The sequence below is a fragment of the Cricetulus griseus genome, chromosome 4 (assembly GCF_003668045.3).
Source record: "Cricetulus griseus strain 17A/GY chromosome 4, alternate assembly CriGri-PICRH-1.0, whole genome shotgun sequence".
NCBI classification, from domain to species: domain Eukaryota; kingdom Metazoa; phylum Chordata; class Mammalia; order Rodentia; family Cricetidae; genus Cricetulus; species Cricetulus griseus.
This window is the reverse complement of record NC_048597.1, coordinates 71,892,260-71,913,538: the sequence shown is the minus strand read 5'-3', so window position 1 is coordinate 71,913,538 and position 21,279 is coordinate 71,892,260. Positions and strand designations below refer to the sequence as shown.

The following is a 21,279-nucleotide window of genomic DNA, read 5'->3' as shown; positions in this document are numbered from 1 at the left end:
AAGTTTGGAGACTCTGAAGATAAATTATCAGGTCCTTTTTTTCCTCTGAAAAATAGTTCTTGCAAGTTTGCTTGACACAGTCCAATAGTGTTTTTCTTTTCAAATTTCTTTAATGTCTTTAAACATTCCTAATATGCCCGGTAGTGGTGGTGGTGCATGCCTTTAATCCTAAACTCAGGAGGCAGAGGCAAGTGGATCTCTGATCTCTGTGAGTTCCAGGCCAATGTGGACCAAGGAACCAGTTCTCAGACAGCCAGAGTTACATAGAGAGACCCTGTCTTGAAAAACAACAACAACAATTCCTAAGCTGGGAACACTGAAGGTATGTGCCTTCAGTCCCTACAGATGCAGGCAGATCTCTGTGAGTTTAGTGCCAATATAGGCTAAATAGTGAGTTTAACCCAGGCCAGCCAGGGTTACATACTGAGCTACTGTCTCAAAAAAAATTACCTAGGGATGGAGATATAGCTTGGTGGAAAACAGGGTTTAAAGATAAATTCAAATCAATGTTTTAGTGTTTTGCCTATGTGTTGTAGTTCTGAATTTCACCCACTAAAAAGAATTTAAGCAACACATTGTGTTAGAAATATTAACACTGTGTTACAAGTGTGTCTGGGGCCTCAAGAAAGTGACCACCTAATCCAAAGTATTTCATTAAGGCTAAAAGTTTTACTTCTGCAGAAGGTGCACAGCCATGCCAAGGCAGGCAAGTACACCCCGTGGTGGTCCTATTGGGTTTATGTTCCTGAAAAAAGGGGTCAGAGCATGACCTCATACTCCTAGGTGGTTGGCTAAATCAAAATGGTGGACATAATGAGGAAAGTATGACTCCTGAGAACAGGCTGCAACCCTGAGCACATTTCAACAAGTGCTGACTGGGGTGGAACTTAAATTTCTCCCAGGTAGTTTCTTGACAGTATTTCAAATGGAGTTTTGCCTTATTTAACCCTTTGATAGAAAAGGCTGTACATTTGTTTACCCATCCCACAGTCTCTAAACCAGTGGTTCTCAACCTTCCTAATGCTGTGACCTTTTAATACAGTTCCTCATGCTGTGGTGACTCCAACTACAAAATTATTTATGTTGCTACTTCATAACTGTAATTTTGGTGTTTTGTTGTTTGGTTTTTTTGTTTTGTTTTGATTTTTGGTTTTTTGAGACAAGGTTTCTCTGTGTAACAGTCCTTGGGCTGTCCTGGAACTCTGTTTGTAGACCAGGCTAGCCTCAAACTCACCGAGATCTGCCTGCCTCTACCTCCCAAGTGCCGGGATTAAAGGCGTGTGCCACTACCACCCAGCCATAACTGTAATTTTGTAACTGTTATTAATTGTAATGTAAATATCTGTGTAGTAGGTCTTTCTTTATATGGTTAGCTCTCTAATAATGGCACAAACTTTTAGTAATTATGAAATCTTAGGCTTATTCCCAGCTAGCTCTTAAATTAACTCATTTATATAAATCTATGTTCTGCCACATGGTTCGTTCCCTCTCTTCAGTACCATAGGAATCTCCTGCCTCAGATTCTTTCCCAGAGTTCTTATCTCTGCCTGGAAGTCCCACCTATCCTCTCCTGCCTACCTATTGGCCATTCAGCTCTTTATTAAACCAATCAGAAAATGCCTTAGGCAGGTACACCTTCACAATGTACAAAAAGATCATCCCAATGTTTCCCCCTTGTAGTCCAATAAAAGGCTCTTTCTCTAATGTTAATAAACTATATACAATAAGAACAATTATTAGGTAAGAATTACATTAACAATATCTAGTCCATTTGTATATGGCAACTTTGGAGAAAGTATTATCTATCCTATCTTGGTGAGTCCAAAGTTTTGTACCTAAAACACTTTCTATCATAACTTGTATTACCAACCTAAAAGTATCTTTTTAGACCTTAAAACATTTTCTTAGATAGACAACTTAAGGTTTTATGCTCTCAATGTTGGTAATAAGGAAAACTGTAAAACTCTATCTAGACCAACCCCATCAGAAACTTGAAAAGAATAAATATCTGAATAAACAAGAGGTGCAGAGTAAGCAACTTTGAAAACTATAGAAATGACAGAGAGAGCTGGCTGCCTGGACAGCCAGCCAAGGTTCCTCTGCAGCACTGGGGCAGACATCTTCAGCCTACAGACCCAGAATATCTGACAGACTTTTCTGTGAAGCAAGAATTCTGAAGGATTGTCCTACCTTGTCTTGGCAAAGTTTGACAGTTGGCTTGTCCTGCTTGTGCAATTTGGATAGCATTCTTTTTTTTTTTTAATTGAGCTATACATATTTCTTACACTCCACTTTCCTCCTTCCCTCTCCCCTGCCTCCCACACTTCCAGTTTACTCAGGAGATCTTGTCTTTTCCCCTTCCTAGGTAGATTCGTGTATGTCTCTTTTAGGATCCTGTTTGTTACCTAGGTTCTCTGGGGTTATGGATTGTAGGCTGGTTACCCTTTGCTTTATGTATAATATCCACTTATGAGTGGGTACATATATGTGTCTTTCTGGGTCTGGGTTACCTCACTTGGCTTTTTCTAGTTCCAGCCATTTGCCTGAAAATTTCAAGAAGTCATTGTTTTTTACCACTGAGTAGTACTCCATTGTGTAAATGTACCACATTTTCTCTATCCATTCTTCAATTGAGGGGCATCTAGGTTGCTTCCAGGTTCTGATTGGTTTAATAAAGAGCTGAATGGCCAATAGGTAGGCAGGAGAGGATAGGTGGGACTTCCAGGCAGAGATAAGAACTCTGGGAAAGAATCTGAGGCAGGAGATTCCTATGGTACTGAAGAGAGGGAACGAACCATGTGGCAGAACATAGATTTATATAAATGAGTTAATTTAAGAGCTAGCTGGGAATAAGCCTAAGATTTCATAATTACTAGGTTGCTTCCAGCATTATTTGTCTGTTACAAATAATGCTGCTATGAATATAGTTGAACAGATGTCCTTGTGGTGTGAGTGTGCATCCTCTGGGTAAAAGCCCAACAGTGGTCTTAAGGTAGATTGAGTATTTTCTGAGAAACTGCCAAACTGATTTCCAAACTGGCTGTACAAGTTTGCACTCCTACCAGCAAAGGATAAGTGTTCCTCTTACCCCACATCCTCTCCAGCATAAGCTATCATCAGAGTTTTTTATTTTAGCCATTCCGACAGGTGTAAGATGGTATCCCAGAGTTGTTTTGATTTGCATTTTTGTCATGACTAAGGATGTTGAGTGTTTTCTTAAGTGTCTTCCAGTCATTTGAGATTCCTCTGTTGAGAGTTTTCTAGCGGTGAGCTGAGAGTGTCAGCCCAAGGAGAGGGGCTGTAGGGAAAGCCTGCCACCCATGTGGGGTGCAGAGGGAGCTGTCTGTCTGAAAAATACACATGGGATTGCAAGGAAGAAACGTGTGGTGGGAACTGCCTGAAGGCAAAGACTCCCAAGTTTGGGTGGCAGCTGAAGATGGCTTAAAAAGTCTACAACAGGAAAATCCCAAATTTGCTCAAAGTTTTAGGGAGAAAACAAAAGAAAACCTAGCCCAAAGACTCCAGTGGGAGCCCTGTATGTAGCTCTGGCCTGGGCTGGTGGCTTCAAACTCACAGGCAAATGGCTTTTTCATTAATTCATACTTTAATTTTGGGCACCAATTGTAACACGAATAATAAAAACCTAGAGATAGATACTGGGGTTCAAACTGAAAGATCAGAAAAGCAAAGCAGCCAGCCACTAGCTCTTACCTCTGTCTAGGACTGAAATGGGTGAACCTGTCTCCACACATCTTCAGACTGCCCTGCTCTCCACCAAGCCTCAGACTGAGTTTCTGTCTCCTACTGCCTTATATTCCCGTCTCTGACCAGCCATATCACTCCTGTCTCCACCTCCCTAGTGCTGGGATTAAAGGCATGTGGTCCCAAGTGCTGAGCTGTTTGTGTGAGCTGTTTCTCTTTTAGACTGAGTTTTGTGTAGCTCAGTGTGGCCTTGAATGAACAGAGATCTGTCTGCCTCTGTCTCCCAAGTCCTGGGATCAAAGGTATGTGCCACCACTGCCTGGCCTCTATAGCTAGCTAGTATGGCTGCTGGGATTGAAGGTGTGTATGACCACTGCCTGGTTCTGGCTGTGGCTAGCTTTGCATTTTGATCTCCAGTACTTTATTAAATCATAAATAATATATCTCCACAAAAGATAGAGGAAAGAGAAAGAAAGAAATCCCTGAATTTACCTCCTTTGCTTTGTTTCCTCCCTGACCGTGACCAATAACAACTTGAAATCAATTCCACTAAATGATGGCAAACATCCATAACTCACCAAATGATCCAAACCACCCACCCCACCTCTTGGGAATGGGGGCGTTGTGTTCTTAAAATTGCTTCCCACTATCTGGGGGCAGTGGCATCTTTAGGAGACCCTGAGGAAGTTGGGATGATGGTCAAGTCCTGGGAGATCTAGCTGTATCATTTGTTGTCCAGTCTCTGTGTGACTGGAAAGTGCAAGGCTTATCTAAAGTCCTAGCTGGAGTAGTGTGTGAGGGTGGACCATCTCAGCTAGCAACTTTGAAGTTGTTCTGGATGCAGAATTTTGAGGAAATTGCAACAGAGGCATTCTGAGGGCTGAGTCACTTGGGCTACTTGTTTTCATTGGTGTCTGATCTTTTTGCTCTGAAAACACACAAACTTTTAAAGGTAACATATATATCTGCATTAACATAAGTATTGAATGTGTGGTGTGCACAGGTCAGCTAAAGATGTTTTTTGTTGTTGTTGTTGTTGTTCTATGTTTGAGTAGGTAAAAGGCATCTATCAACTTTAGTTGTCTGTTAGGCCTATATAACCAAACTGTTATATAAATCTCCATCCAAACCATTTGAAAGGATACATGTAATAATAAGTCATGAGGACTCTGTAGCCAACAAGATTTGTCATGTCTCATCCAGTCTCAGGGCTGTTCCCATGCAGAGGGATCAGCATGTACGTCACCTGTCATATAGTTTTTCTTGGTTTCTTTCTTCATATCTGCAGCCAAGATTTTCAGGTCTTCCCCAGTCAAATCTGATTTTTATTAATTACATCATCTTCTCCAATGCAACACATTTCCTGACTTCCATTCTGAAGTTAAGACATCCTTAAACTACACAGGCTGGTTTAATTCATGTTTTTGTTGTTGTTTTTTTTTTTACTACAATTCAGTGTCTCTCAGCAGTTGTTGGGTTTTGTTCATTAGCATTTAAAAAATTTAAAGTTAATAAAGTACTAGGTAATCTGTCTGGGGGGGGGGTCTTTGTTTCCTGTTTCTGTTTATTAAGCATCCCTTTCCAAGTACTATTGGATCTTTCTACAACTGTTTGTCCTATAGGTTTGTGTGGTACACCTGTAATATGCTTTATGTTATAATATGCAAAACACTTTTTCATTTTTCTAGAGACATATGCTGGAGCATTGCCACTCTTAATTTATACAGGCATCCCCATAATAGCTATCACTTCTAATAAATGTGTAATTACAATATTAGCCTTTTCAGATCTCAAAGCTGTTGCCCACTGAAATCCTGAATATATATCTATGGTATGGTGCACACACTTTAATTTTCCAAACTCTGCAAAATGAAACACATCCTTTTGCCAGATTTCATTTCCTTTGGTACCTTCTGGGTTACTCCTGCAGGTAATGAAGTTTGGTTATACAAAGAGCAAGTAGGCAGCATGGGCCACAGCGTGTCTCACAGTTTATGAGGAGACAGGGAGTGAGGTGCCTTCTAGTCAGTCTATGTGTGTTCACTCTGCTGAGTATGAAAGCTAGAGGCTCACATGTGCTAGGCATGCGTTCTACCTGAATATGGAAGCTAGAGCCCCAGCTCTTACTATGTGAAAGTGTTGAAGAAAATAAGTGGGTGGTAGCACTGGAAAGACAGGCTTCAGCATTGTCTACACATCAGCATTTGCTAATGGGACTCCCTGTCACCTCTTTTTAAAAAAAATGAACAAGCAGGACATTTCCTTATAATTTCTTTGGCTTACTGCCAAATAATTAAAAAAAAAACTTTCTTCAAACCTTTTCTGTTAAGATGGTGTTTCTTATAAAAGTCTGAGGCGTCTAGCATATTTCCTATTAATAGCTGATCAGTTTCATCATTGCCTTGTGCTAGAGAGCCTGGGACACCTGTATGGGATCTGATATATGTTATATACAAGGGATGATTTCTATTTCTGATTACTTGTTGTAGTTGAATAAATAGTGAAGTTAATTCTGAATCATCTGGTTTAATTCAGCAGTTTCAGTATATAAAACAACTCTTTCTGGATATTCAAATAGGTCTTTGTTTTTTTATTCTGTTTGTGTCCATTGCAAGACATTATTTCTCTCTACATAAGAATTCCTGTGGGAGAATGAGTAGAAGGTAAGATAAGTAGAACACAGTCAAGCTCTGGATCCAAGTGATCCACATATGCATCCTGTAATTTCTTTTTTTTACCAAAGCAAATTCTCTCTCAGCCTCAACTGATAAATTTCTTGGACTATTTAAGTTCAAATCACCTTGTAAGGTTTGACATAATTTGCTTAGCTCTTGAGTAGTCAATCCATTTGTGGGTCTCAGCCAATTAATATCTCCCAGCAATTTTTGAAAATCATTAGGAGTTAATAATTGATCACTCTTGATTTGTACCTTCTGTGGTCTAGTTTTCTGTAAACCTATCTTATATCCTAGATACTTAATAGAATCTTCTCTTTGTCTTTTTTTCAGGAGCAATTTTTAATTCCCAGCAAGGCAAAATTCTCTTTCCTTCATTAAGCATTTTTTCCTAAGGTATCTGCATCTGAATTTGCTAGTAAGATATCATCCATATAATAGTAAATTACAGATCGAGAGAACTGTCTATGAATTATTTTTAATGGCTGTTGAACAATGTTACAGGGTCCCTCCAGGGAGGGGGCAAGTAGATGCAGCATCAATAGCTCAGACACCAGGAGCAGGTCAAAGCAACAAGCTCGGTTTATTAAGGAAGGGGCAAGCTTTATATACTCACTACCCTGCCTCGAGGACAATCTGTTGTGCTGGCATCTGCTGACTTGACATGGCCACTTTTCCTTGGTCCACATTATTTCTTGCCATAGCTCGGCTGCTGTTGTCAAAGCCCTCAGGCAGACCCAGGTTGACTTTCAGGAAGTATTTATTACACAAGCTCTTATCTACGTAGGCTGCTGATCTATGTAGGCTGGCCATTAGGGCTTAGTCATCCCACAGCACAAAATATTGACATAAGGTAGGGCTATTTAACATTCCTGGGGCAAGACCTTCCAATGGTACCTTTTAATGGGTTGAGGCATTTCTCTATCTTGCTCATGCAAAGAGATTATGAAAAGCAGTCTTTTAGATCAATTATAGTTAATAGGCCATACCTTAGGTAATAAAGAAGTTAAAGGAATTCCAGGTTGTAAGGAACCTATAGGCTGAATGACTTTATTGATTGCTCTCAGATTCGTTACCATCCTTCATTTTCCAGATTTTTTTAAATGACTAATTATAGGAGAATTCCAAGGACTAGTGGACTCTTCTATATGTTGAGCCTCCAATGGCTCTTGGACTAGCTGTTCCAGTACCTGTAACTTTTCTTTTCTCATAGGCCATTTCTCTACCAAAACAGGCTTGTCAATTAACCATTTTAGTAGTAGGGCAGTTGGTGTTCTTTGTTTGTTTTTCAAGACAGGGTTTCTCTGTGTAGCCTTGGCTGTCCTGGAACTCACTCTGTAGATCAGGCTGGCCTCAAACTCTCAAAGATCTGTCTACCTCTGTCTCCTGAGTGCTGGGATTAAAGGTGTGTGTTACCAACACCTGGCACAGTTGGTGTTCTATCAGCAATGGCTTTCCCATATAATTTGAAGAGCCAACCTCTGCTGTGTCCTGGACAGTCTGTGACTGTCTTTGAGAATGCTTTTAAATTTCTTTATTAGGAACATCTCCTTTATGGCCTATCTCTGAAGCTGCAGGAATGTTAATCTGTGCAATACTATTATACTGCTATCAAGAGATCTCAAAAAAAAAAAAAAAAGAAAAGAAAGAGATCTCTTTCCCATAGGTTTATGGCTATATTAGCTACATAGGGCTTCAATTTTCCTATTTGACCTTTTGGTCTTATGCATTTAATCCATTGTAGACTTTGTTTTACCTGAAACCATGTCCAATTCCTAGAAGCTGAATATTTACCTCCTGAAGAGGCCAATCTGGAGGCCAAGATTTTGGTGAAATTATTTTTATATCTGTGTCTATGTCTAACAAACCTTCAATTTCAGTATCATTTACTAATACTTTCAGTTTTGGCCTCTGATATTCTGTAGCAGCTTGCCAAAATAATTGTTTTTTGGTCTCTCCTAAGTTTTCTGTTTTATCTCCTAAAGCTGCCCTTCTAACCTTGATATCTGGGTTATTAATGGCTGTCTCCAGAGCAGTGCTGTTTAATTGCTCTGCAGATGAGTTTCTCTGCTGCTGACCTGAAATAACTGACTTGAATTTGATATCAGGGCCTGCCAGTGCCCCCAAGGGATTACCTTGTTTGTCCCTTATTGATCTGCATTAGTCCAGTGCTCAGCCTTTGCCACACCAGAAATCTGGTGCCTTCTATTGGGATTATCTCTAGAACAAACATCGTTTCTAGGAACACCTTGCCTACAATCCCTTTTCAAACAACCTTGCTTGCCACAGCCAAGACCTTTGACAGTTCGGCTTTTCTTAAAAGGTTTAGAGATTCCTTCTCCTATTAAAGTTGCATCATAAGTATGATACCAATATCAACCATATTTCTAATCCATTCTTCTATCGGTGCTGATCTTGCCTTTAGAGGCCTGATCACCTTTTTTTTGCATTCAGAATTAGCATTTCCGAAAGCCAAAGATTCAATTATTATTTGCCTAGCTTTTGAGTCTGATACTTTTCTATTTACAGCTGAAGTTAGTCTTTGTGAAAAAAAAAATCAGTAAAGGCTTCCTTTGGACCTTGTACAATTTTTAGTAAATGATTGAGACCTTTTCCCTGTTTCTTCAACCTTGTCCCAAGCACTTAAACCTGCTGTATGACATAGTGCCAAGATGGCATCGTCATTCAGCCTGCATTTGTATCTCAGCATATTTACCTTCAACTAGAAACTGATCTTGGGAACTATTGATTCCTCCACCCCCATTTCTCTGTTTGATCTCCTTAGCCCCTTCCTTCTACCATCATTGCCGCTGTAACTGAGGACCAGCTTCTACTGGCTTTGTCATATTTCCTAGTCTTGGGGGAGTGCTCTAGTTTGAATTGCCCAAGAATGTAATATATGCTTCATGAGTGTTGAATACATGCCATATGAGATTATGACTTCTTTAAATTTTTATAAATCTAGTATTTCTACAGGATGCCATCCAAATTCTTCATAATCTTAGGGGTACCTGTCATATACTAACTGGATAAAACTAAGGTTGGTATTCTAATAACTTGGGCTGACCTTATTTTACTTCATTATACAATGGTGTGGAAGACTCTTCTTTCTTGTTTTTATTTATGCATCTTTCTAACTTTCTTCTAAGGCTTGTCTTTTATCAGTCCACCTTTTATATTTTTCTTTTTCCTGTATCTGTAAAGCTTTTTTCTTTGAGAGGTTACAGAAGCCACTACAGCTCTTAAGGATAAAATGTGAAATACCGGAATGATAGTAATCATAATGGGTACTAAACCAACATCAGTTAAGTCATTGATTTTTTTCTTTCATTTTCTGCTTCTATTTTTAAATCATCTAATGTAGCACTATATAGGGTCCAAATGCCTTGTGTTATGGTATTTCCCATCCTTATGTGACTTATTCTTTTTATAGTACTTTACTCCTTCTTTAAGAACTTCACTTTATTATTTTCACTTTTTTTCCCCTGTGACTGTCTGTACCCATTTTCTTTTCTTTCTTTAGCACCTAAGCACATTTTCAGGCATACTGTTCCTGTTCGGAGGTTTTCTTGGTCTGGACTTTGGCTTTCTGCACTGTGGCTCTGGGAAAATGTTGCAAAGCCCTTTTGTGCATCTTCAGGCTCCTTCTGCAGCTTCCTTAGCACTTGGCGATGGCAGCTGGCTCTGCCTGCCCCCCTCCCCCTTGGGTCCATGAGAGCAGAGCCTCACACTAGCAGGAACTGGCCCTTAGCTGTGCTTACCAGCCCAGGCCTTTCTACTTAGTCTCCCACTGAGTAGGGCTCCAGCTCCTCACAGTGCTCCGCTGCACAGCGGACCTTTTAAAAGAGCCATGCTTCTGTGCACCACAAGCGCCAAGCCTGCCTCAGAGACCTCGGTGCCAGGAAGCTGTGTCCAGCTCCTTGTCTGGAATGTTTCTCAGCTTTCTCGGGCCCTATGCTTGGATATATGTACCTCCGGTTGGATACCAAATATAGCAAGTCTTTCTTTATAACTCTAGCTCTCTAATAATGACATGGAGACTTTTATTAATTATGAAAACTTAGCCTTAGTTTAGGCTTGTACCCAACAGCTCTTAAAACTTAAACCAACCTGTTTATATTAATCTACATTCTGCCACATGGCTGGCTACCTCTCCTTAGCACCATTCATCCAATTTCTTCCTTGTCTGGCTGGCAAATCTCCTGCCTCCGATTCTTTCCCAGAGTTCCTATCTCTGTTCAGAATTCCCACCTATTCTCTCCTGCCTAGCTGTTGGCTGCTCAGCCCTTTATTAAACCAATCAGAGGGTGCCTTAGGTAGTGGCACATCTTCACACAGTGTACAAAAGGATCATCCCAACAACTCTGCATTTTTTGATGGTCTTAGGCTACCCCTGTGAAAGGATAGTTCAACCCCTGCAGAGCAGGTTGAGAACCACTTCTCTAAATGGACTAAAGGCCTTCCACTAAATACCTTTACATTTAACTTGAGCTTCAGTGATTTCCTATAGTTGCTTTAAACTGGTTCCAGGACCCTTACAAACACCAGAATGCTCAAGTCCCTTATATAAAATGGCATAATATTTATATCTCATATACACATATCTCTCATATACTTCTGTTTCGTCGTTTATTGTTTTTAAGACCCAGGCAGAACTCAAATTTCCATTCCTCCAGCTAGTATTACACACATGTCCTGATCAAACCTTCCTTCTTCTCTCCAGTGCCAGGGATAAAACTAACCAAGTGCTCAACCACTGATGGCTGTCTCTGCCCTTCTCATATGCTTTATTTCCAAATTACTGTTAATACCTAGTGAAGGGCTAGGGGTGTAATTTAGTTGGTAGAATACTTGCCTGGCATACAGAAAGCCTTAATTTGATTTCGGCACTCAAGAAGTAAACTCAGGATAATCAGAAGTTTAAGATTATCCTAGGCTACATAGCAAGTTCAAGCCCAGCCTAGGCTACATAAGACCCCACATCAAGGGGGCATACAAAATAAATGTAAATACTGTGCACAATTACCATACGTCATTGTTTAGAGTATAATGACAAAAAGTCTGTATTATGTGTTGTTACAAACTTTCAGAATTTTATTTTGTTTACAGCTGGATGAATCCTCAGATATTGAGGGCTGGCTATATAGTTTCACACCTTTCATTAAGATTTCCAGAGGAGCCGAGAAGTGGTGGCACACGCCTTTAGTCGCAGCACTGGGGAGGCAGACGCAGGCGGATCTCTGTGAGTTCAAGGCCAGCCTGGTCTACAGAGTGAGTTCTAGGACAGGCTCCAGTGCTACACAGAGAAACCCTGTCTCGAAAAAAACAAAAACAAAAATTTCCAGGGGATATGACATGTTGAGGATGGTTGTTTTTGTTTTGTTTGGAGATGGTTGTTTTGCTTTTTTATTTGTTTCTTCTTTAAGCAGGCTCACTATGTAGGCCAGGCTAGGCTCAAATTTGAGATTCTCCTGCCTCAACTTCCAGAGTTATTACAGTTATTAGGTAGCTTCTAGAGTATGTTTAAATATTGGTGAGGATTTTGCTTTTAGGTATGAAGGAAGAGCATTGCATAGTTAATATAATTGCCAAGCAATGGAGAGTGGAGGTGGGGAGTGTGGGTAGAGGATTCATAGGAAGGGAGCCGAGAGCAGAGCCTGTGTTAGGAAGTAAGACAAAGCTATAACCTTCTGGTTGAGGAGGCAGTGCACAGACAGACAGGAGCACAGCTGTATAAGGAGGCAGTGCACAGACAGACGGGAGCACAGCTGTATAAGGAGACAGTGCACAGACAGACGGGAGCACAGCTGTATAAGGAGGCGGTGCACAGACAGACGGGAGCACAGCTGTATAAGGAGACGGTGCACAGACAGACGGGAGCACAGCTGTATAAGGAGACGGTGCACAGACAGACGGGAGCCCAGCTGTATAAGGAGACGGTGCACAGACAGATGGGAGCCCAGCTGTATAAGGAGACGGTGCACAGACAGACGGGAGCACAGCTGTATAAGGAGGCGGTGCACAGACAGACGGGAGCCCAGCTGTATAAGGAGACGGTGCACAGACAGACAGGAGCACAGCTGTATAAGGAGGCGGTGCACAGACAGACGGGAGCACAGCTGTATAAGGAGGCGGTGCACAGACAGACGGGAGCCCAGCTGTATAAGGAGGCGGTGCACAGACAGACGGGAGCACAGCTGTATAAGGAGGCGGTGCACAGACAGATGGGAGCACAGCTGTATAAGGAGGCGGTGCACAGACAGACGGGAGCACAGCTGTATAAGGAGGCGGTGCACAGACAGACGGGAGCACAGCTGTATAAGGAGGCGGTGCACAGACAGACGGGAGCACAGCTGTATAAGGAGGCGGTGCACAGACAGACGGGAGCACAGCTGTATAAGGAGACGGTGCACAGACAGACGGGAGCACAGCTGTATAAGGAGACGGTGCACAGACAGACGGGAGCACAGCTGTATAAGGAGGCGGTGCACAGACAGACGGGAGCACAGCTGTATAAGGAGGCGGTGCACAGACAGACGGGAGCACAGCTGTATAAGGAGACAGTGCACAGACAGACGGGAGCACAGCTGTATAAGGAGACAGTGCACAGACAGACGGGAGCACAGCTGTAATGGTAGTATATAACCTGAGAGTGACTGAGCCCTTGAGGACATAAGCTCATTGGTAGAACACTTGTGTAGCAGGATGAGGCCCTAAAATAAATGCCCAGCACTTCACTCCTAAAAATTAAATAGGGACTGAGACAAGTTTGCCAGGCATAAAGGAGGTCATTGATGTTGTAGTAAATACAGGGGTCCCACCAGCATATCAACCCTGGAGGGGTATGATCAGGCTGTCCTGGCGGCTGGAGAACATCACTTTGGGCATATTTGCTGCATGCCACTGCTGAATTGCACACTGGACGTTCATCAGTTAGCAAGGTATATTCCTGCCTCATGAAACTTACATGCTGTGAGGAGAAGCAAAGAATGCTGGAGCAGGAGGGCTGCCGGAAAGAGTCCCACTTCAGAGATGTTTGAGAAGGCTTCTCTAAGGAAGTGCTTTGAGTGGTAACCCAAATCACACACAGGACTGGGATACATGAGCCTTACAGACTGAAAAGGGAGCATGTGTGAAAGCTTTCTGACAGGTTCATCCTTCTTAGAGCTTCTGAGGTTTCTAGTGCGGGTGCACTGGAATCGGACAATGATAGGACCCAGAAAGGACACTAGGCTGTAAAATAGAATTTCAACACTTGGCTAAGCTTGGGTGGCCCACTTAGAATTCCCATATCTGAACAGGACGAAACAGGGACCAATAAGGGAGCAGTGCAATGTCTAGGCCTATGAGTATTAAGACTGGCACTGGTGTAAAGGGATTTTGGAAATAAAAGAATCAATCAATGAGCCGGGCGTTGGTGGTGCATGCCTTTAATCCCAGCACTCAGGTGGCAGAGGCAGGTGGATCTCTGTGAATTCAAAGTAGACAGTCAGGGTTACACAATAAAAACCCTGTCTCAAAAAACCACAAAAGCGAAGCAAACAAAAAAAACCCAAAGTTATAAGTAATACAAAATCTTTCTCAGTTATAACCTTGAATGCAAACAGCCTTGACTCACCAGTTACTAAAGTACTTATACACAGACCTGCCTGGATTTTTTTTTTTTTAAGAGGCAAGATCTGTCTGTTGTCTCTAAGAAAAGCACCTAAGTAGAAAGGTAATTGATAAATTTTGAACCAGAGATTAGAAATCAAACTACCAAGTAAACAGAAGTACAGACAAGCTAGGACAATGATTTTCATATCTGATAATGTAGACTTGAAACTAAAACTACTCAGAAGAGATAAAGGTACTACTTATTAATACATGGGACAGTTCATCAAGAGGACATAACCATTGCAGATACCTTGGGATCCCTAATTTCATAAAGCAAACGCTAAAAGGCAAAAGGACCACATAGGTTCTAAAAGGTTCTAAAAGGCAAAAGGACCACACAGTAGTGACAAGGAGACTTTAAGACCCTACTGTCACTCTTAGATCTTCCAAACTCAAATAATTGTTAACAAAACCTCAGAACTAAATTATACCATATATATATTATAATTATATTATCATATGATATATAATTATAACATAGATATGTATATAACAGTTATCTCCAGAACATGCCATCCAACACATAGGGAGACATATTCTTCTAGTGGCACAAGGAACCTTCTCTTAAATCTATTACATTATAGGCCACAGAGCATACCTTAAATTTTAGGGAAAAAAAAAAAACAAAACAGGACCCTGAAATAATTACCTACATCTTATCAGACAAAAAATGAAGATACAGTTTGATAGTAGCATGCTTGCCCAGCATGCATGACATCCCTAATTAAATCCCCAGGAGGGAGAGCCTTATAAAAACTGTGGAGGTGGCTCAGTGGTTAAAGGCAAGAGCATGTGTTGCTCTTGTAGCAGACCTGAGTTTGGTTCCCAGCACTGTATCAGACTGTTCATAGACATCTATAACTTCAGCTCCAGGGGATCTGACACCTGTCTCAGTGAGCACCTACGGTTATGTATACACACACACACACACACACACACACAACCAAAATTAAAGATTTTTTAAAAATCTCTGAATTTGAGACCAGCCTGATCTATATAGCCTGTTTCTAGGCCAGCCGAGCTACATAGTGAGATCCTGTCTCAAAACAAAGAAAAGTCTTCAATATCTTCAATATTAATTTTTAATTATGTGTATGTGTGTATCTCTGTGTGGGTATGTGCACATGAGTGCAGGGGCCCTCAGAGGCATCAGAGATAATTCTGGAACAGGAGTTACAGATTGTTGTAAGCCACTCAACATGGGTTCTGAGAATTGAACTCTGGTCTTCGGCAAGAGCAATGTTCTTTTTTTTTTTTTTAGATTTATTTATTTATTATGTATACAGTGTTCTGCCTGCATATATGCTTGCACACCAGAAGAGGTACCAGATCTCCTCTCACAGATGACTGTGAGCCCCCATGTGGTTGCTGGGAATTGAACTCATGACCTCTGGAAGAACAGTCAGTGGTCTTAACCTCTGAGCCATCTCTCCAGCCCAAGAGCAATGTTCTTATCCATCAAGCTGTCCATCTAGCTCAGACTTCAATATCTTAGGCATCAGCAGAAGTGTAGATTAAAACTACTTTGAGATTCAGAAATCAGAATGGCTATCATCATAAAGACGGACGACAACAAATGCTGGCAAGATGTGGGAGAGGAGCACCATTCACTGTGTTGGGAGTGTAACTAAGTGCTGTAGCCACCATGGGGTCCGTGTGGAGACCCTCCACACAACCTAGAAATAGAATGTGGTCTAGCTGTATGTTCCTGGGTGTATATCCAAAGGCTTCCATGTTTATTTTCAAAATAGCAAAGGCATGGAACTGGCCTGGATGTGTGTAGAGACTGAAGAGGTTGTTTAGTAGTTAAGAGTACTTGTTCCTCTTGTAGAAGACCCAGGTTCAGTTCCCAGCATGTATATGGTAGCTCATAGCCATCCATAATTCCAGTTCCAGGGGATCTGATGCCCTTCTCTGACCTGTATAGGCAACAGGCACATATGTGGTGCACATACATACATTCAGGCAAAACACTCATATGCATAAAATATATCTAAAAAAATTCTAATGGATAAATGAAACATGAAAATATGGTACATATTCATAGTGAAATTTTATTCAACCATAGAGAATTTATGAAATTTGTAGGAAAATAATATGGAATTAGAAAGTATTACATTAAGTGTGGTAATCCAGGCTCAGAAAGACAAACATCTCCATGTTCTCACTTATTCATAAACAAATCCTGGTTTCCTTTTTCTTCTCTCCCTCTCCCCCCCCCACCTTGTTTGATTGGTTGTTTTGTTGTTTGTGTGTTTGTTTTTGTTTTTGAGACAGGCTCTGTCTATGTAGCTCTGAATATCCTGAAACTCTCTCTGTGGACTAGGCTGACCTCGATTCAGAGATCTGCTTGCCTCTGCCTCCTGAGTGCTGGGGTTAAAGTGTATACCACCATGCAACATGTAAAACATGTCCATTTAAGTGGGAACAAGTGTAGGCAGAGTCCATGAAACTTGAAAGGCCCATAAGTTTGGGAGTGTGGCTTTAAAATAGGTGGGGAGGATCTTGGAACTTGTAATGTCTAAGTGGAAGGAGGAATGGGGTGGGGGAGCTTCAGGGTACGGTAGGGACGAAGGAGAGCAGGGAAGTCAATCAAAAGTGTGTATGAAAATGGCATGGATGCGAGATGGTGGCACGTACCACCAGAGGGAGTTACAGGAAAGCCATAGCTGTTACACAGAGAAACCTTGTCTCAAAAAACCAAAAGGAAAAAAAAATGGCATAAAGATGGACCGGTAGGCTGAATCAATTCTGAGTTCCATTCTCAGGACCTATACAGTAAAAGGAGAGAAGTGACCTCTCTCAAGTCATTGTCTGACCTCACATGTGATCCCCATTCCTCAGCCAAAATAATAAGTAAATAATTTTAATCTTTTTTTGTCTTTGAAGATTTTTTATTTGAATTAGAAACAAGATTGTTTTACATGACAATCCCAGTTCCCTTCTCCCTCCCATCCTCCCCTACCACCCCTCCCAACTAAAACCCTACCTATCACATATCCTTTCTGCTCCCCCTGGATGGTGAAGCCTCCCATAGGGTATCATCAGAGTCTATCATATCCTTTGGGATAGGGCCTAGGCCCACCCGAGTGTGTCTTGGCTCAGGGAGTATTCCTCTATGTGGAATGGGCTCCCAAAGTCCACACCTATGCTAGGGATAAGTACTGAACTACTATCAGACTGGGAAGCAAGAGTTCCCCGATGTTCAGGTCAGCTGTTTCTGTGGGTTTCACCAGCCTGGTCTGGACCCTTTTGCTCTTCACTAGTCCTTGTCTGCATCTGGATTCCAGTTCAGTTCAGTGATTAGTTGTGGGTGTCTGCTTCTACTTCCACCTTTTTTTTTTTTTTAAACAAGGTCTCTCTATGTAGCTTTGGTTGGCCTAGAAGTCTGGGGTGGGGAATATTACAAGGAAGCCTGTTACTTTGTATGCTAACCGTTTAGAAAAGGACAGAAGCATCCCTGGCCCTGTTGGAAACCAGACAAAGCGTAGACCTGCCTAGAAGTCACACCAGCCCACCTAGACTGTTTTTTAAGACTGGGTCTCACCTGGCCCCCAAGCTTGCCTCAAAATCACTCTATAGCGAAATATAACATTAAGTTAATCCTCCTGCCTCCACCTCCCAGTTTGTGTGATTACAGGTATGCGTGACTATGCCTGGTTGATGGAGTGCTAAGGATCCCCCCCAGGATTTTGTGCATGCCAGATAAGCGCTCTACCCAATTGAGCTACATTCCTAGCCCCAGACTTTCATTTGCTATGATTTGAAATTGGGGGAATGATATGATGCCACTGCTTCTTGCCTTCTGCAGGAGCTGGTCCGGCAGCGAGGAGTCCTAGAACACACGGAGAAGATGGTAGACAAGATGGATCAGGATTTGAAGATGAGCCAGAAACATATCAATAGCATTAAGAGTGTATTTGGAGGATTTATCAACTACTTCAAATCCAAACCAGTAGAGACTCCACCTGAACAAAATGGCAGCATTGCCCCGCAGCCCAACAGCAGGTGAGTATAGTATCCACAGTCTGGACCTATAAAAACAACAGAAACAGGTTCCAAAGGTCCTGAGTTCAATTCCTGGCAACCACATGGTGACTCACAACCATCTGTAATGAGACCTGGTGCCCTCTTCTGGCGTGAAGAGACACATGCAGGCAGAATACTGTATACATAACAAATAAGATAAAATAAAATAAAATAAAATAAAATAAAATAAAATAAAATAAAATAAAAAAGAGCACTGGCTGCTCTTCCAGAGGACCTGCGTTCAATTACCAGCAACCATATGGTGACTCTAGTGCCCTCTTCTGGCCTGCAGGCACACATGCAGGCAGAATACTATATACATTAAAAATGTATATACAAGAATTGGGTATTTGTTAAAATCAGTGACCTTCATTCATACCTCAGGACATTTTTGCTTTATGTTGTTTTGTTTTAAGGTGGTTTTTTAATTTGATTTTTAAATTTTGTGTGTGTTTGGTGGGGGGAGGATAAAAGCCACAGCCATGTGCAGGGCACTTGCAGGATAGGTGTCCATTCTTTTCTTCCTCCATGTGGATCCTGAAGATTGGATTCAGGATGTCTCATTTAATGGCCAGTCTTTACCTGCCAAGCCATCACTCACAGGCCCTTATTTTTTGAGAAACAGTAGTAGATAACCAAGACTGGTCTTGAACTCACTATTTAGCTGAACATAAACTTGAGCTCCTTATCCTCCTGCTGTCATCTCCCAAATTCTGGGATAACAGTCTTGCACCTCCACACACACTTTGAAATAGTTTTACTAGAAAAGCATGGATATGTGGGTTGGGGTTGTAGCTCCTTTAGCAGAGTGCTTGCCTAGCATTCTGGAAGCCCTGGGCTAAGTCTCCACTTCTGCTGGGCTTCAGAGACAGACACATGGGAATAATCCCTGTACTGGGCATTGTTTTCTCACTCCACATGGTCTTCAGCAGTCTCTGAGCACTCGAAGGTCTCTGACCAGTGGGAGCTTATTCAGAAGCTTCTGCAGCACTGGGGATGGAAGGGTCTGCTAGATATTTGCCACAAGTGCATTTGCGAGGTGCCCATACCCATCTCATAGTTGTTTTGAGCTAGTAACTCCACAGAGCTGTATTTCTTCATTCCCAAAAAGTTTTCCCCTCTCCCTCCCTCCCCCAAAGAAATTCTTTTGGCCGGGCATTGGTGGCCCATGCCTTTAATCCCAGCACTTGGGAGGCAGAGGCAGGCGGATCTCTGTGAGTTCGAGGCCAGCCTGGTCTCCAGAGTGAGTGCCAGGATAGGCTCCAAAGCTACACAGAGAAACCCTGTCTCAAAAAAAGAAGAAGAAGAAGAAGAAGAAGAAGAAGAAGAAGAAGAAGAAGAAGAAGAAGAAGAAGAAGAAGAAGAAGAAGAAGAAATTCTTTTGATTGCTGGGTGATTTATAGTCTCATGTAGCCCCAGTTGGCCTCAAACTGACAAGGTGGCCAAGGCCAGCTTTGAATTCTTGACCCTTCTCCTGCCATTTCCTAAGTGCCAGGAATACAAGTTTGTACCACCATTACAACAAGAAATTACAGATGGCACTGGGCCACCATGTGGGTGCTGGGAAGCAAACTCAGGTCGTCTGCAAGAGTAACAAGTGTTCCTAACCACTGACCCATCTCTCCAGCCCCACAAAAATAAAACTAAACAAACAGCAACAGAAGTAGAGAGGGAGGGAAATACTAGCTAGCCTGGGTGATGCATTCCTGCAATCCCAGTAGGTAGTTCTGTATCAGTATTTTAAAGCCAGCCTAGGATATAAGACCCTGTTTGGGGAGCTAGAGAGATAGCTCAGTGGCTAAGAGCACTGGCTGCTCTTCCAAAGAACCAGGTTCAATTCCCAGCACCCTCATGGCAGCTCACAACTGTCTGTAACTCCAATTCCAGGGGATCTGACACTCTTACACCAATGCACATAAAATAAAATAAAATGACCCTGTTTTGTGTGTTTGTGTTTAATTAAGTTTTTTCATTTTGTTTGTTTTGAATTTGTGTCTCCGTATGTATCTGTCACATGTGTGTGGATACCCACAGAGGTCAAAACACAATGTCAGATCCCGTGGAGCTAGAGTTACAGATGATTGTAAGCTTCCCAAATGTGTGTGCTTAGATCTCAACCTGTGTCCTCTGGAAGAGAAGCCAGTGCTTTTAGCTGCTGAGCTAAAGTCTCCAGCCTTGAGACTCTGGGTTTGCTTGTTTGTTTATTTGTTTGTTGTTTTTGTTTTTTAAAGACTTGAGTATCTAAGTTGACATTACCTATCATTCAGGGCAAAGAGCCCTATGTAAAAGCCATTCTTTGTTTATGGCTATATGTAAGTGATAGATTTTTATGTTATGTGTAATCACAGTAAAAGAAATGTGGGGCCAGGTGAGGTGTCATCCCAGCGCTTGGGAGGTGGAGGCAGGAAGATCAGGATTTAAGGTCATCTTCAACAGCTACATGTTGAGGTTGAGGCTGGCCTGGACTATCTTTAAAAAGGCGGGGTGGGAGGGCGGTAAGGAAAATAGATAGTAGGTCATAATTTGCCGATCCTTTATCAAAGGTACTCACTTGGTCAGTTCATGCACTTTTCATCCACCTGGCCCAGGACTCCTTGTCCTGAGTAAGGTTTCCTCTGCCCACTGTGTGGCCAGCACTACTCCCAGGGTGGTCCCAGAGAGGTCAGCAAAACGAAGCATTGGATATGTGAAACAAAGCCTTCCTGGAAAAGATGAGTGACACTGCTATGCACACACCTGCACAGAGGTGACACTGTCACATGTGTTTACTTTTCATCTACAGATTGAAGGAAGCTATAAATACAAGTAAAGATCAGGAAAGCAAGTACCAAGCCAGCCACCCAAATCTCAGAAGGCTGCATGATGAAGGTGAGTGATGATGTGTGTGAAAGCTCAGGTTCAGATTCTTGTGGGGTGGGTTTCTGGGTTTAATCCTGAAGTGCCAGTGCAGGGGACAGCTGTCTGTCTACAGTGATGTGCAGAGTCATCCCACATGCTAAGTGATGACCTCAGGGACACAAGATGTTCTTGGGGAACCAGAGGTATGTGTTATAATGGGGTTCCTCCCTACCTCATTCCCTATGGAGTGTGATTAAGGAAATGGGAACCTGTACCCCATTGACCAAGAGCCATCTACTGGTGTAGTTCTGAGAAATTCTAGTAGTAAAAAAAGCTAACCTTAGGGCTGGAGAGACGGCTCAGAGGTTAAGAGCACTGA

General features: G+C 42.1%; 1 protein-coding gene across 1 annotated transcript in view; it reads left to right on the top strand.

Moving 5' to 3' along the window:
- The window catches only part of Snap29 (synaptosome associated protein 29), a 32,859-nt gene that overhangs the window by 5,694 nt on the left and 5,886 nt on the right, over positions 1-21,279 (top strand). The window contains exons 2-3 of the mRNA XM_027413204.2: positions 17,845-18,041; positions 20,845-20,930. Coding sequence (XP_027269005.1) covers positions 17,845-18,041; positions 20,845-20,930 — 283 coding nt within the window. The remainder of the gene's footprint in view (positions 1-17,844; positions 18,042-20,844; positions 20,931-21,279) is intronic.